At 40.2% G+C, this 16169-nt stretch overlaps 1 protein-coding gene across 2 annotated transcripts in view; it reads left to right on the plus strand.

Moving 5' to 3' along the window:
- The window catches only part of macrod2 (mono-ADP ribosylhydrolase 2), a 357104-nt gene that overhangs the window by 231451 nt on the left and 109484 nt on the right, over positions 1-16169 (plus strand). For both annotated transcript variants that reach the window (XM_058651020.1, XM_058651021.1), the window contains exon 6: positions 13294-13415. In XM_058651020.1, the coding sequence (XP_058507003.1) occupies positions 13294-13415 (122 nt within the window). The remainder of the gene's footprint in view (positions 1-13293; positions 13416-16169) is intronic.

The raw sequence follows: 16169 nt of genomic DNA on the forward strand, positions 1-16169 counted from the left end.
TCAGGTCTTTCTGAGCGGCGGCACTGAGGTGTGCAATGTTTTTCACCTGCTCTTCATCATTCCATTTCGTATCCAGAGCGGGTTTACTTTGAAGAAGTGCTATCTGCTTGATACGTCTGTGTGTTTTTGGCTGCTTGGGGGTGGATTTAAAAGGTTGTTTTTATTTTTCGCCTCTCAACTAAAATACAATCCTCTCTGCTTTTACAAGCCCTCAGTTCCATCTGGTCTGACTCCCCAGACTTACCTGAAAAAGGTGGACTATTCTGAATTCTGATACTACATATACAGGTTTTCATAAACTGATAGTGTTTGGAAGGACACATTTTAGATAACATGAGTTGCACATAATTAAATATGAATAAGAAAAGTATTGATGGCTATTTATAACTTTAAAAAACTGACTTTTTTTGTGGCTGTCATATTCCTCTCTCCGTTTCTCTGCACTTTTTGGTATCTCTTTATGTCGGGCTTAAAGCGGAAATCAGATGGTGAGGCATATTTTAAAGGTCACCACAGCAGTAGTCAGCATCTGCTGGATCTGGCAGAAAGGGATACCTGCTTGTGTGCTTCCAGGCTCAAGGCTAAATAATGTTTCTTAGCCGTGGTGAAACTGATGGCTGATTGCTCAGCTCACCTCGTGCAACCTGGGGCTAAAAAAACATTTCCTGTTAGTACTGGTGTGTCTTCCATCCACCTCTAAGGTCCCATGATCATATATCTTGCTCTCCAGATACAGCTTCTACCATTTATTGTGCCCAAGTTCTCAAACCCCTGACCTGGGTTGAGACTACAAAGTGAAGCTTTTCTGCCATGTCAATCTAGCATCATATCCCCAATTACCTCTTTAATCCCACATTTCTGTGAAAGTAAGATAAACGTCCTTGCAGCATGTGGCTCTCATTGCCAAAATACTCCGAAGAACAAGACGCTGTTGTGCAAAAGGGCTAGACTGCTATGAATTATGGGGGCTGGAGGAGGGAGCAGGGATATCCTCCTGTCCATCATGCTGCTGCACTCGGGCCAACATACTCACCGTACTTGGGTCTGGCCCAGCTATGCAGGGCCTCCCATGTTTGTTGAACATATGGAAACATCACACAGCTGCCTGTGTCATCAAAAGCTCACCCTAAAGTGCACTGTGCCATTAGCAGCATTAAAGCAGACCTGCTGAGAGATCCAACAGCACTCTGTTATCTCCTGTTTGCTTTCCTTATCTGATGGCTCTGAGCGCTGCAGCTAGAAGGCCAATAAGTTACTGCCCCTTCTTGTAGCCAAGTACGAGACAACACTTCAGCAAAGGTTTCCATGTTACATTTCGCTTCCCACACTTAACTTTTTTTGTAAGTAGTTTAATTTTTTTTTTACTTTAGTTACGTAATGTTCCTTGTCTACTGGCATGACCAGGTATCGAAGCCACTACAAGTACTGGGGAAGAACACATTCATTATCCATTGTTTGAAAGAGACACTTCTGCAGGTTTGAACATCCCTCGCAAAGCAGTGGCAAGGTCAAACTGAGTTTAGTATAGCGCCCAGAAACAGACCCCATAAATGTATATATTTCAGCATTTTCCATGCCACTAAAAGGAAAGAGTTTATATGTGCTCTACTAAAGGCTTCTCCCTGGTGAGACATTTCTGTCGGGGGTAACAAAGTGAGCATATGCACAGCGTGGCACAGCCCTCAGTGCAGAAATGGCTGTATATGTGATAAATACACAAGCCAAACAAATTGCAGTAAAGCAGGTGGGGAGCCGACCACTGCTATCCACGACCTTGCGTTTTCTAGACATAAACCTTTGCTAAATTCAGCGGCTCAACATATTTCATTTACAACACTGCTGAGAGACAGATAGAAACATAGAGGAAGACTCGGAGGCAGAGGGAGAAAGAGATTGGCAGAGGCAACAAGACAAAAAGAGAAAACCACAACAAGGAAGGAGAATTGAAAAAGATACAGTGCTGGGCTTGGCTCCAGCACAGCACCTAATGAGTTTTTACTATACCATCAATCCAAAGCATCAGCACCCAGTGTATTTGTACTCACCGTGTGGTAGCTTCAACTGTTTTCCAGCATGTTTGATCTGTGCAGCACCATGTGACCATGTGTTACACTGTGAGTAATGTATTCCCACAAGAGCATGTTTCTCATACCTTCCGGTCGTGTTGCACAAGCAGCCATTCAGCACACTGCGTGTATGTGTGTGTGTGTGTTCTCTGCCCTTTGAAGCATTATGTGGCAGGTGTACCACTGCTAGGTAGGTACATTCTTTTTTCCCCTCTCATTCCCTGGAGGAGTTTGGTTGTAGTTCGTCTCCATCCACATGGGACTCTGCAACCGTCTCCCTGGGTGTTTGGAGGGAGGGGTGAGGAAGGTTGAGAGAAGAGTGTGGTACAAAAAAATGACCTCGATTTATTTCCATGTGGCCCTCCAACAAAAGATGTCAGGCAAGTTTTGATTCTGTAGTTGATAATCGGTCTTTGTTTATGTGTGAGTGCATGGAGGGGGTGCGCCCTTTGTCCTGTGAGACTGCACTGGCTGGATGAATCCTTGTCACAGCTTCTTCAGCGGAGGTACCTGAAAAAGGCACAGATAAGAGCCTTACTCTCGTGGCACTTGCAGATGGAGCAATAATGGGGCCATACCCCCGCTCTACTGACTGAAGTCTCTGGGAAAAATAGCACTACCATAGTCATTCTTCTGTCATCTGAGGGAGGTCATGATCATTACTAGCACAGTGCCCACAAGTGATGCAGAAAAAGAAACAGGAGTTTTGTAAATGTTGCTATTGTATTCGGCTGGCCGCTGGCATGTTGAGTTAGCTGTTTGGTACATTGTTTTTCTTCAGTTCCCCAAGCCCGAGTCCTATCAGTGTCTTGTTCATTTCTTAAATGTCATCGCAGTTTGTATTGGTGTCTTGTAGCCACTTGTTTTCTTTTTGTCAACTAGAGTGAGAAACAGTTTTTTGTCTTAATTCATTATGACATTCTTAGTCAATCTTTGTCGCGGCGGCGGTAATCCTGAAGAAAACAACGAACACCGAACCGATTAGCTGCATCCAATCCCTCAGTTCCACAGCTGGTTCAGTCATGAAGGAGATAGTTTGTTGTGATTAGTCTTGTAATTAAACTGCTGAGGCTGTGAATACATGAGTAATGAGTGGCACACTGGCAGTGAAAGGAGGTGATAAGTGGGCTGTCTCTTTGGTGGAGGCTGAGGTTGATTTAAGTGTTGCCCCTTCCTGCCTCACAGGGTGCAGGAAGTAGTAAAAGGTTTGACCGTCTTGGTTTTGACTTCCTGAAGGTCACTGCCCACTGGTCCGACTTCACGTTCCTTAACTCTGTACCTTGATCGAGAACTTGACTCTGTCTTGTCAAATGCAGGGTGATGCGTTCACGACACAGTAACATACAATAATAATAATAATTTATAATAAAACAATAATAAATAAATTCCCAAATCTGTGACTTGAAGCATCACTGTATAATTTACCACTAAAAGCAGATTTTTGATGACCCTCAGTTACTCGGCCTGATTACTGCAGTTTAAGTCTCTGACTCTCATTAAGTTCCACTCTTCACACAGTGTTCCTGCCCATACACAGTACAAGGATGGATATTCAGGTGCAGAGTGATAATGAAAGGGGCACCATCCTTCCTATTACAAGTCAGTGACCCATTAAATTGATTTTGAAGCCTTTATTATAAGGTAGAAAAAAAAAGCGAAAAGAGTGTTCCTTTATTAGTTCAGCTTCTAAAAACAGAGCAAACAAAGTATGTCCCTCTCCTTTCTGTGGATTCACACAAAACTAACAGCATCGTTATTTATACAGAGACAACACTCAAGTATTTTTCCAGAACATGGCCAGATTAAATAAAATTTCACATTCACATGAAGACGGGCCTCGGTCTAGCCTCAGGGAGAGAGCAGCTCTTTTAGCTTGAGATGATGCAGCACCCTGCAGTTCTTTTTGATTGCAGCCTTATGAATGTCAGCATGTTGTAACTGTCTGACAGGTTTTCTTGTTTTTTTTCTATCCTATTTAGAGGTAGTAACAAGATTTTCACTGCCCATATTTGCATGACCATATTACTATAAATTTCAAATAAAAGAGCCAGAAAGATGTCCATCTCAGCGCTGCAGGGCCAAACCTAGGTCTACGCTTGCCAAGATTGTAGAGATCCTCAGTCATTTGATGAAGCACAAGGTCAAAAGTCATTTTCTGATTAACACAAATGTATTTATTTATTTGCTCCAGGCTATAATATGTCACCATCCCAATTTTTCACAAATTTTGGAAGCAAGTCAACAATAATGAAAACAAAATGAAAAACAGCATGAGCAGGTGAATCATTTTGATGGATTCATCCATTTCACATTTATCAACTAACAAACTTAGAGGAATTGGAATAATACAGTACACTGGCTCAGTTAATTTACTTCAATTTTTCATTAGATAAATGTGCAAAAACATTATTTTGCTCAAACAAGCTTATCATATAAATCATGTCAAATATTATAATATTATTTGTTTGTCAGATTTCTTGCACTTTTATATATACAAAAGTAAAGAGAACTTTCCCCAGCACATTACATTTAATCAACATTTGTTTTTAAAAGCAAACACATGAAACGCCTCTGCATAAATGTGTTTATTAATTCACTTCAAAGTGGCTTTCTTGTTTGTAGAAGAATTTAGGATTAAAGCAAATCGTCTTTAACCAAACTCAAATAGCAACTTGATTATTCCGTTCTCCTGTGTCTATTCATGAGGTTAAATGCAGTTTTTCCCTCACAATACTATTTATTCCAGTTTCCTAACCTTTATTTAGCAAAATACAGACATGAATGCGACTGTGTAATTACTGTCATTAGGATAATTTGGAAAAGCATGTGGCACAAGTTGCTGGGAGAGTGTTTTTGAGAGTGTTTTTAATCACTCCACTCGCTGTGTCTTTCTCCATCAAATCCACATCGGGCACATACAGTTTGTCTTAATTGAAATGACGGGTAATAGTGTCTGTGAAGGCCACATCATTTTCAGTCTCCTTGCAGCTGTGCCTCCATAACATTGTGTATCTGTGTGCGTGCGTGTGCGCGCGCGTGCGTGTGTGTGCATAAACCTGACTGACATTTGAATGATTCATGAAGCTCAACACCCCAATTCAAGGACCGGCTTACACAGACCCCTGTGGAATTATGATGAACTGCCCCAGCTGTTTAGTGCCCAAATCAGACAAATGATGAGATACAGTTGATGTCACGTTACAACATCACGTTATAACGTGCAGAACTGAAAGGCTGCGTCGAAGCTTGACGTAGTTTGTTCTTTTTACATTTAGTACCAGAGCAGACGGCTTCTGTTACAGCTCTGTCATGACAGAGGAACCACAGAGCAAAACTGAAACTATATCCTTGTTTGTTTGTAACTTTCCAGCACCATTATATTCCTCAGAATCCCTCTTATTCTTTGAAGGGGTTTATGTTGAAAAGGACATGGTATTTTTTTGTTTGTATACTGTGTCGCCCCTGATACGACGCTACATATTGCCATATTGTGTTTTGTCTTGGTGTGCTCATTTAAGTCTGCAAATTGCCAATGCATGACTTGTTTTGTGCATCCACAGTCTCACCTCAGGTGTGGCAAAGTCGCTCTCAAATTCACACTTAATTCAAAGCATTCAGAAAAAGCATTGAGAAACTGAAAAAAAAAATGAGCAAGTGGCAGAAGGAGCGAGCTCTTTTGAGAGCAGTGTCACCTGGCAGCTCATTCAAGCTTAGAGGAATGTTATAGAAAGCCCAGAGCAGAGGAAACAGCTGGCGGTGCTGCTCGATGACTTTCTCCCTCTGTCTTTACCTCGGGCCTGGCGTCCCTGTAGACACTACCAGGGCCGTTCTTACAGCGTGTGTACAACAAAACTATCATCGCAAACTCCAGTGTTCTTGACCTTCAGTGTGGGGCAAATGCATATTCACTGTGACATACACATGCACACATGCGCCTCACCTTCAGTTGAGAGCAGTAAAGCAGGAAAGTGTGTGCCAGCAGCCTGTGAGGTGGCTCTCCACATTTTCTTTTGGAGAGCTTGTTGACATTTTAAGGCAGCGTTGTGTTGCTCCATACTTAATGCCTGTGTGGACGTGCATGTGTAACTTACTGGCGGTGTAATCACACAACGGGCCATCGTCTCTAACAGTGGAAATAAATGTTGCTGAAGGGGTGTTGGCGTGCTGTCCATCAAAAGATTAATTTAAGAAATAAATCTTTGTAGCCCACAGCGTTATCTTAAAAAATGTAATCACGGGTGGCTCAATTCCACTTTTTTTGTTGTCCGATACAGATGCATCTTTTAAAGTACCAAGCTGTGAACAACACATTTGTGCTGAGGCACTTAACACCTACCCATAACCAACTGTTTCAAAGAACATACTGCACCGTCTCCACTGTACGCTGTATATTGTTATGTATATAGTATTCCTTTTATATTTTATTATATTCATCCCATGTTTTGTTGTTATTTTTATTATTTATTCTGCTGCTACTCGTTGTGCTGTTTTGTCAATTAAAATTTCTTCAATATCTTGTTTGATCAGCTCTGCCAAATATTCTGCTCTTGCGTAAAGCGATAAACAGCTTAGCATATACTGTATGTGACATTTAAGGTGTTTGAATTGTATCAGATATTAGGATTTTGTTTTTGACGGATGATCAAGTGATTTTTGGATCAATATCAATACCACATATGGGATTGGCTCATTATATATGTAGAGCCCAAAGTCACAACTCACACCATGCCCCAGTGGACTTTACAATGTGCTGTAGCCACATCCTCTGTGCTTAGACGCTTGGTTGGGTTAATGAGCAGCTCCCAAAAATCCTTTAATCAGGTAGGAAACCTTAAGAGGAGCCACAGAGGAGGGATATCTCTCTTCCAGGATAGACAGAGGCACATCCGACCTGCAGATAAGATATTCTGGTTTTGCGTTAAGTCTTAATGTATTAAATCATGATCAGTTACGGCAATATCCATACTGTGATTATTGCACGTGTGCCTGATGCTCTGTCATCATCCTTTGTGACTGCGCCTGCTCTTTACCCCTTAGTCTGTTAAAGTGTGACAGAATCTCTGTGACACGCACAATGAAAAAGCTCTTTGAAAGCCAAGTGTATGAATAATCAGTAAGACGCCCTTAATCCATTTTTTAAAGGAGGGAATATTAATACACTAACAACTATATCTGCCCAGCACAAAGCAGATGATTCCAGGTTTGCAAAAGCCCCTTTTTTTTTTCCCAGACCTGAGACTCAGTGAGCAGTAGGGGATCACTCTGCACTCTCTGTCACCATGACAACACCAGTTTCATGTCCGAGTGGGTGTACACACTTCATTTAGTAATCCTCAGCGACCAACATGGGAACAGCTGTGTGCATGCTGAGAGGGTCCAGGCAAGTAATCACACCGGATCACACTTAATTATTGAAGATAAGGTTTTCTTTGGCAATGGCGAGGTTTCACCATTTTATTTGTTTTCACGTCTGTTAAAATATCAACTCTGTTATTGAAACACTCATACATACTGTACACATACACACCCCTCGGGGCTGAGACCCAGCAAAGATATAGAAATAGATGGTGGGACTAGTGGATAAGTTATGTAATTAATGTGAGCCTGAAAACAGACTTCTGTGGCTCGCTGAGCTTCAGCTGTGTCCTGTTGGTCTTAGTTGTATGACGGTGTGTGATACTGTGTAACCTTCATAGTATTTAATCCTTGTGTTAATGTTGGAGCAAAAGTGTGTACGAAGCCACAGATTAACTGCACTGGTTCAGTGTTGCTTTGTCATACATCTACTCCACAATCCTATTCCCCTGATTTGCTGGTTTCCTGCCAAACTTAGTCACACTTTAGAGAGTCCTTTGCAGAAAGATGCCATCTCTACCTTTTTTCCACAGGCCACTGAACACTACAGGGACAGCTGCATGATTGACAAAGGATAGATGAAGATGCTCCTTCACTTCACCATGACTGGCACTGATTTTCTTTCATTTGTAGGAGTCATTAATTACAATCAGCACTTTTTTTTTTCTTTTTTCCCACGTATTGACAGTTCAGTGCAGTGAGAACTGAAAGAAAACTGCTGCCTCACAGAATTAGGTTGTGACTGAAATTGAAGATTTCTTGAAACTTCTCTAGATAGAGAGCAGTGTAGCAAGTGATTTCTTAATGTGCCTCATTGTTGCATTATTCTTTATAAAATATCACCTCCTCTCTCTTGTTTTGCTTTTTCTTTTATTCATTTTGGAGGGTTTAAACAAGAGATGTGCTTCTTATTCAGTTTGCTTCAATTGAACCAGAGTTCTTTGTCGTAGTGTTTTTTACTTATATTGTCATGCAAGGAACTTTTTTCTTAATCGGAAACTATTTAACATTTCATTTTCTTTGTGCTAATCCAGCCTTCGCAAAAGAGTTTTAGATTGGGATTGAGCTCCTCTCAAGCCACTACAGTGAAATTAAGAGTGCTGTGCGTAAAATGCACTTGTTGTTTTTCAGCATCAGCGATGGAACACTTCACTGTATTAGAAAACCTTTCACAAACTAATACGCATACAGTCCGCTCTCCATTCAGAAATATTGCTAAGCTTTAAAAAAAAGAAAAACCTGTGACTTCATTAAATTCAAATTTGACTGAATTCCTTAATGGACTGTAAATTGTTATGCACGTTGTTGCTTCTTGAACATAATTGCCACGGGGAGCACAAAAAGGTTTGATTATTGTTTGCTGGCTTTTGGGAATTACAACAGGCCTGAGTGAGCGAGCATCTCACAAATACATTCATTTCTTTGGTATTCATGTTGTTTGTTGCTAAGGTTGTTGGCAAAAAATTGGTGCGTTGAGGAGCCACCACACTAAAGTAAATGTGTCCAAATCATTCCGGGATAGTTATTATGACATTTGAAAGAAGCATCAAAGCCAGTGGAGGCAAGTGAAATGAAAGACTGATGAGGCTGTGAAATACTAGTCCCTCTCTGAAATAACAGCACTTGTCTCCTGAATGTCTAAATAAGAGAGTCGAGATGTTTCAAAAGATTTTTTTCAGTTGCAGAGAAAGTGGCGGCTTTGAAGTGAGCTTGTCCCCCTTGATAGTTATTCCCCAGCTCTCCCAGAGCTGAGTAATATTTTAGTAGGTTAATCTAGGATGTTCACTTACTTTCACTTAAGTTGGTGTGTAGGGGTCCTTTTGTCCCTGGTCCATCCTGAGCAGCTACATAAAGCTACAAACGTATATCATATACATTTGTGCTCCACGTCTGAGCCTTTTATTATCAAGAACATTCCACTGTTGAGTCCCCATTTGATATGTATGCTCTCTTACGTAATGCAGATGCTCATTTCACATTAAGGCTATTGCGGTTTGAAGTCAATGAAGATATGAGACATCTGAATAGGTCTGCATTAGGAAAAGGCAGCATTTAAGTATTTTTATGTGTTTTGGATAATGCCCTTAAATATATGGAACTGTTCTTTCTGTTTATCAAAAGACATTCTTTTCTAGCGCGTTTCAGTACAATAGTACAAAACCATATTAGAGGCAACATTACCCCAAAAGGATTGCTTAAATGCATATTCATCGCAAATTATGGCTGCTCATTAAACTTGGATCGGGCTTTATATAATTGAAAATCTGTTTGAATGTGCCTCATTCATTGTCAATGCCCTTATTGCACACTGGCTTTTCAGTCTGGGCCAAATTAGCCGATATCTAAAAATAATCTGTTCATATAACCTATCCTTTCCATGTCTGATGGCTGACAAAAGCACCGTTTATAGCACTCTGCACCTGATGGACAAACTTTTGCTTTTATACAGTTTTGTCCTCATTATTCTCCTGGGCCCCTGTAAATCTGATTATCTCCCTTACATGACACACTAGTGCTGAGGGTATTCAGACAAAGGCTGTGTGTGTGTGTGTGTGTGCGTGTAACTGTAACCAGGAATGCAATTTTGCTGGGGGTTTTTTTTGTTGTTTTTTTCAAGGGCCATTAAGCTCAGATAGCAGGGGGAACACCAATATACCATACTTTTACTGCATGAGGCACTTTTTTGCTTGAGTAGACCCAAAATTCTGTTGACGTTATTGTTCCGATTTTTTTTTTTTTTTTTTTAAAGATAACATCAACACTTTTCTCTTGACTTGACATTGACAGGAGAAATGTTTGTCTTGACACATTCACAAACTATGACAGATGCCATGCACACATGCATTGTGGCGTATTAATGATTGAACAGGAGCTCAGGAGTCAAGTCTACAGGTCTACATCCCTATTAAAAGTTAAAAGCAGTTGGATCTTTCAATGTGGAACGGTCATACAGGGAATATAAGGTGAGGACCGGTCAGTCCTGTTGCTGTTTTGTTATAATGAGCCACCAGACTAAGTGCACATAAGATTGTGTGCTTACATTGTTAAATCATCACATCACACCACAATGGATTATGTCAGTCAATAACAATCTTGTCGTGGTATTTAATTGGCTCCTTACCCCCTTCAACATTTATAATAAGAATACACCTGCAGGGTTTATTATGATCTTGTTTTTGTTTTGTCTTTTCTCTCTACTGCATGGTCTATTTGCTCATGGTCACAAGAAGCATGTCTTGAATGGAAATCATCATTGTTTCCTGTAAACTTGTGTTATTGACCTTGTAGCCCCCAGCAAGAGACACGGATAAACAAATCCAGTGTAGATATTGGTAGGGAAACTGCTAAAAACCATTGCTAACAATAAAGCTAATTGACTACTGGTGGGATTGGTAAAACAATGGCCTTGATTTTCAATAGTCTTGTGTTTTTTTGTTTTTTTTTAAACTACCTAATGGCTTATTTTGTATGCACTTGGCTAACTACACTTTATCTAGTGATTTAGACAAAGCAAAGCATAGTTCTGTGATGGACATTTCATTTCTGCTCGATCATTGCTGAAGATATTTCTGTGTTGATTTTGGTGTCAAGATTTAAACTTATTGATATTGACTGATTAATGTCCTCTCAACATATTAAACGAACACCGTCGTATTTCCTCTTTTTTGCTGGCATTTTGTGGGCCTTCAAATACATGTTCAGTATAACCCGCGTTCCTCCAAATTCAAGGGTAGAGACGTCATTAGTGTTTCGGCTTACAGAGATGCTGAAGCAGCTGTTGTTGAACAGTAATTGACTGACCATCTCATAATATCCTTCCATAGTTACAAAGACCTTTTTTTCACAGGCCACTGAACACTACAAGGACAGCTGAATGATTGACAAAGGATAGAAGAAGACTGGCACTTATTTCATTTCATTTGTAGAAGCAGTCATTAAGTACAATCAGCCCTTTTTTTATTTTTTCCCCCTGTATTGACAGTTCAGTGCAGTGTAAACTGAAAGAAAACTGCTGCCTCACAGATCAGGTTGTGACTGAATTTGAACATTTCTTGAAACTTCTCAAGATAGAGAGCAGTGTAGCAAGTGATTTCTTAATGTGCGTCATTGTTGCATTATTCTTTATAAAATATCACCTCCTCTCTCTTGTTTTGCTTTTTGTTTTATTCATTTTGGAGGGTTTAAACAAGAGATGTGCCTCTTACTGGTTTATTTCTAAAGGATTCTTCAACAACCATTTTCATTATAGATCCAGAGTTCTTTGTCATAGTGTTTTTACAACTCTTTTTCTTAATTCAATAACTGAACAGTATTTAACAATTATATACATACAGTATATATACGCATACAGTCCACTCTCCATTCCGAAAAAATGGACTGACAATCTTGTAATATCCCTACAAAGTGAGCTATGTCTTTCACACAGAAGTTTCAGTTTTCATTAGTCAGATTTTGGGTACCTACTCACAGTGTAATTGGCATGTTGCTGTTCTTGCATGAATTATTCACTGGAAACACTTTCCACGTGTCCCATTATAACAACTTTCACATATCATTTCTGGCCTGCCATTATGGGAAAATACTTCTGCCAGCTTCATTCCCATTAGAGCCCAACATCAGTTTAGCTGAGGATCACTTAAATCCATTGTTTCTTACCTTTTTGAAACACAAAATGTTACCGCCTAAGTGAAACCCACTTGATTATAGCAGTTCCCCTCGTATTTTATCATCCTGACCTATTAAGCAACCAGACGTACAACAGAGAACTAAATGTAATCTATTTATGATTTATGATCAAGTGGAGAAGTAATACAGCTTACATTTATTCTGTGGGACAGTGAGGCTAAGTGTTTTACATTAAGAGTAAGTGGTAAGTTTAGATGTAAGAAAACACATGAGGTTAGTGCATTTTAAAACACAGGCTGTTGTGTTATCCCTGTAGGTCTCACCACAGCCTGGTTCAGATTTTCTTCAAACTTTAATATTTCAGTGGACACAAATGCAAACTTAAAGTATGAAATTGAAAATGTATGACTCATAGAGTTGATCTATTTTTAATGACCCATGAATTGAGATTTACCAGCCGCCAGCGCAGAATCATGTGCCTTTGAATAAACATTTATCAGTCATTGCTTCCCTAATTATCGTTCACCCAAACCTTAATGACCTTTTTAAGAAATGCACAGTGTACACATGAAGAACACTCCCTTATACGTGGCTTTTTTACTGTGCCGCTGAGACCCTTGCAGGTAGTGCGTTATCACTGGTGTATGCGTTATCAGTGGTGAACCGCTCTGTAATGTTTTGTGGGAGCTGCATTGATTTTGACCTGTCCTGTCCAACACTGAGAAGGCCAAGGGTAGTCAGGCAGAAAGCAGAAGATTTCTGTTTCTGTCAAGTCACTGCTTACGTTCCCTTATTTTTCTGTCATCACTCCTGTGATTTAATAAGAGGCTGCATTCCTCAGTCTGGCCAGGCCAGACAAGGAGACCAGTGATTGACAGGTGAAGACATTACCATGCAAAGAGAAAAGGAGCACTGGGAGAGATATGAATATTTGATTAGATAGTATAAAAGAATCTTGTAATTGATTTTCTATCCAAGCTTCCATTTCATTTATTGAGTAAATTCATTTATTTCAGGTGGTTGGTTATTGCTGTCCCCATTGTCTGATTGTGAGGCCCAGCTTTATCATATTTTGAATTTGATGATGACTTTGCGGATTCTAAAAGTTTGACTTATTTGCTCCGCTGCATGGCAGACCATTAAAATGGAACCGCATTGTGTCTTTACACTCCGTTGTACTTCCAGAGGCTGCTAGAGGTGCGCTGTGCTGAAAATAAGCTTTGTGTGTTTGTCCTTTTTCTGACAGATGTGATCCACACTGTGGGCCCAGTGGCCAGAGGTCATGTGGGCCCTGCCGAGACCAATGACCTCACCTCTTGCTATCAGAACTCCCTCAGGCTGGTGAAGGAACATTGCCTGAGCACCGTGGTGAGTACAGTAAATGTGACCACACTTTTGGGTCTGTTACAATGTGTCGCTTGAAAGGAAGAAATCATATTCTTTTGTGTTGTTGTTTGGTGGTGCGTGAGCCTTTAGTGAGGAAAGCTGTGTGTGTGTGTTTATTATGGAACTGGGGAAAGGTATGAGAACAAAGGGTTTAGCATCTTTCATTTTAGATCCCATTTTGAAAAGACTTAATCTGCTTTATTTTAACAAAAGCAATGGAGAACATAACAAAATGGAAATGTTTCATGTTTGTCAAATTAAGGCTTTTCATGCAGACTACTTTGGACTGTGGCTTCATGAAAGGCAGGTCTTTGTTTCCACCACTACATCTTGCTACAGTGAAACATTCACTTTTGTTTCCAAGTTAAAATTTCTGGCACGGAACAGTAATTCCAGGTAATTTCATTCTTGCATATGTCTTTTGTAATTAAAACACTGAAAAAATGCTCAAGGTTTAGTTACTGAATAAAACAATACCCACTAAATCCAGCTGAGAGCCGGTGATCATTCAAACACTATCCAAGCGTCTGTTTCAGTCTGGTAAATAAGTCTTAACCAAACCAAATAGCCACCAATCACATTCTCTGCACCAACCTACTACCCTGTGACCTTATCAGTGGCTAATCAGTGGAAGTACTTACCAATGGGGAAAGGAGACAAAGATAAGAGCCGGTATGACTAAATATGATCATGACAAATTCCTGCACCGATGATGAATCCTCTGAGTGCAGCAAACACCTCTAGTGGCAATTAAATGGATTGTGAAGCCAAATGACTAAAGTAGTTATGGTAAGTGTTTTGAAGTTATATGAAAATCAGCAGGATACCTGCTGATCTTTAAACTCCTCTAATCACATTAGAAAGTCATTTTCACAATAGTTTTAGGTTTCATGGGCAGCGGGAACACTAAAGGCACTGGGCCCCTCGGGTCTCAGTGTAGGAACACAAATAACACAATCCCTGTGTTTTGTGTCTGGCATATAAGTTAAGTTATTTATTTAGTTTAGGCCCATCTCATGATTTGTTTATCTAATAATTTATAGATTTACAAGAAACATAGTTTCTGTTTTTACTGGGAGCAGGCTGGATCCCGTCTAATGTATTTATACAGCTGCTCTGTGTTGAGAAGGCCTTCAGTGAAAACAGTGGAGTTCTGTGATTGACTGGCCTTTCAGGATGAGCTGAGTCATTACTTTATCTTTGCCACAGACAACAGAAAGCTTGTTTTTGCAGAAAGGAAATAGGAAAAGGTTCTATTCGTATTTATTTTTATTCTAACCTGCCTTGATATGCAAGACTTACTTGAAGATTGCCTCTTCTCTTATGATGGGTTTTGCTCATCATCATTTTTTGTTAGCAGTCTTGTAGCCCCTTAAAGGGTCCACATTTTTGGTTAGTTGCTCAGAACAAGGCTCAATAACTGATCTAAAAAGGGTTTCACTATGAGCCTTGCTATGTGAAAGAAATCAGAGATCTCTGAACATGGGCTCCCTGCCAAGTAGGTCTCCAAATAGGCAATAGAAGGGGCACTACATTTAAGAATCCTAGACATTTGGCTCCCCAATGGGGATTCCAGGGCATAATGAAAGAATAGGAGTCAAAACAAAGCCTTGTACAAAATAAACTTGAGCATGAAAGATTAAAAAGAACCAGAGCGTGTTAGTTAATCCCTCTCTCTGAAAACTGAAAGCCACCCTTCAGGCTACGAAATGGAGCAACCACTACAGTCATTGCATCAAAATCTTCTTGGGACTGTAGCATATCAAGACAGGGAGTTTACAGGAAATACTACTGCATTTCCTTTACTGCAGGGCAGCTCTGTGTGAAGGACTGAACATTTACTCTTATCCCCAGAAGTCAGAAATTCGATAGAAGAGCATTTCCTGTCCCTAAGTGATGTTATTCTGATTTACAGCTCTACTGGGACGGAACTTTGGAAAATGTGACTTTTGGACTACCTAAGGCAGTTCCTGGCTGAGTTAAGGGGTTGTTTCTGCGTTTCTAGGCTGAGTTCTTAACAGTACAAAAATAAATTAGTCACAACAGCTTGAATAAATATTCATAGTCATGAAATTGTCCTTGTGTGGCAGATGAGATAGTGGATCATGAGGGTGTTTAAATGAAACTCCTGCTTCTTTGTTGAGTCCATGGCCAAGAAAATAAAAATTAAGTTTTCATTCAGTTTTCTTTACTTGACTTTAGGTAAATGCTCGATGTGGTCACAAATGCTCCAAAAGAAAACAATGGCTATCCTAATGCTAAATATAAGTGTTGCAAAACTCAGATTCTTTTGGCTGAAATGTCAAGGTAAATGTGTTCAGATTGTTTATATGACAACCCGTGGCCCACAGGGCAAAACTGTGAGTATAGGATGCAGTTCTTAGCCTCAGTGACGGATGGCCTTCAAATGAAAAATGACGATCAACCTGAGCCAAGGAACCTGCTGTTTAACCCCTACACTGAAGTCGAGAGCTGTCTGGAACAGCCCCGGGTTTAACACCCTCACTCTGTCTTTGTCTCTGGGTGAATATCAGATGGCCGGCTCGCCTATTGAGTTGTGTTTTCCCAAATCATTTGGCTGCAGTCAATACAGAATAGGAAGTGATAGTGTGCATTTGTGTTCCCTATGTCTTTTACCTGAATCTTCCTTGGGAATATGTGAATGTGCCTGTGTGGGTTCAGTGTTCTCTCCTCATTTTGCCCCAGCCTAGAGGACTTTTACGCTTCAGTGCTTTT

Source organism: Solea solea, chromosome 15 (assembly GCF_958295425.1).
Source record: "Solea solea chromosome 15, fSolSol10.1, whole genome shotgun sequence".
Classification (NCBI taxonomy): Eukaryota; Metazoa; Chordata; class Actinopteri; order Pleuronectiformes; family Soleidae; genus Solea; species Solea solea.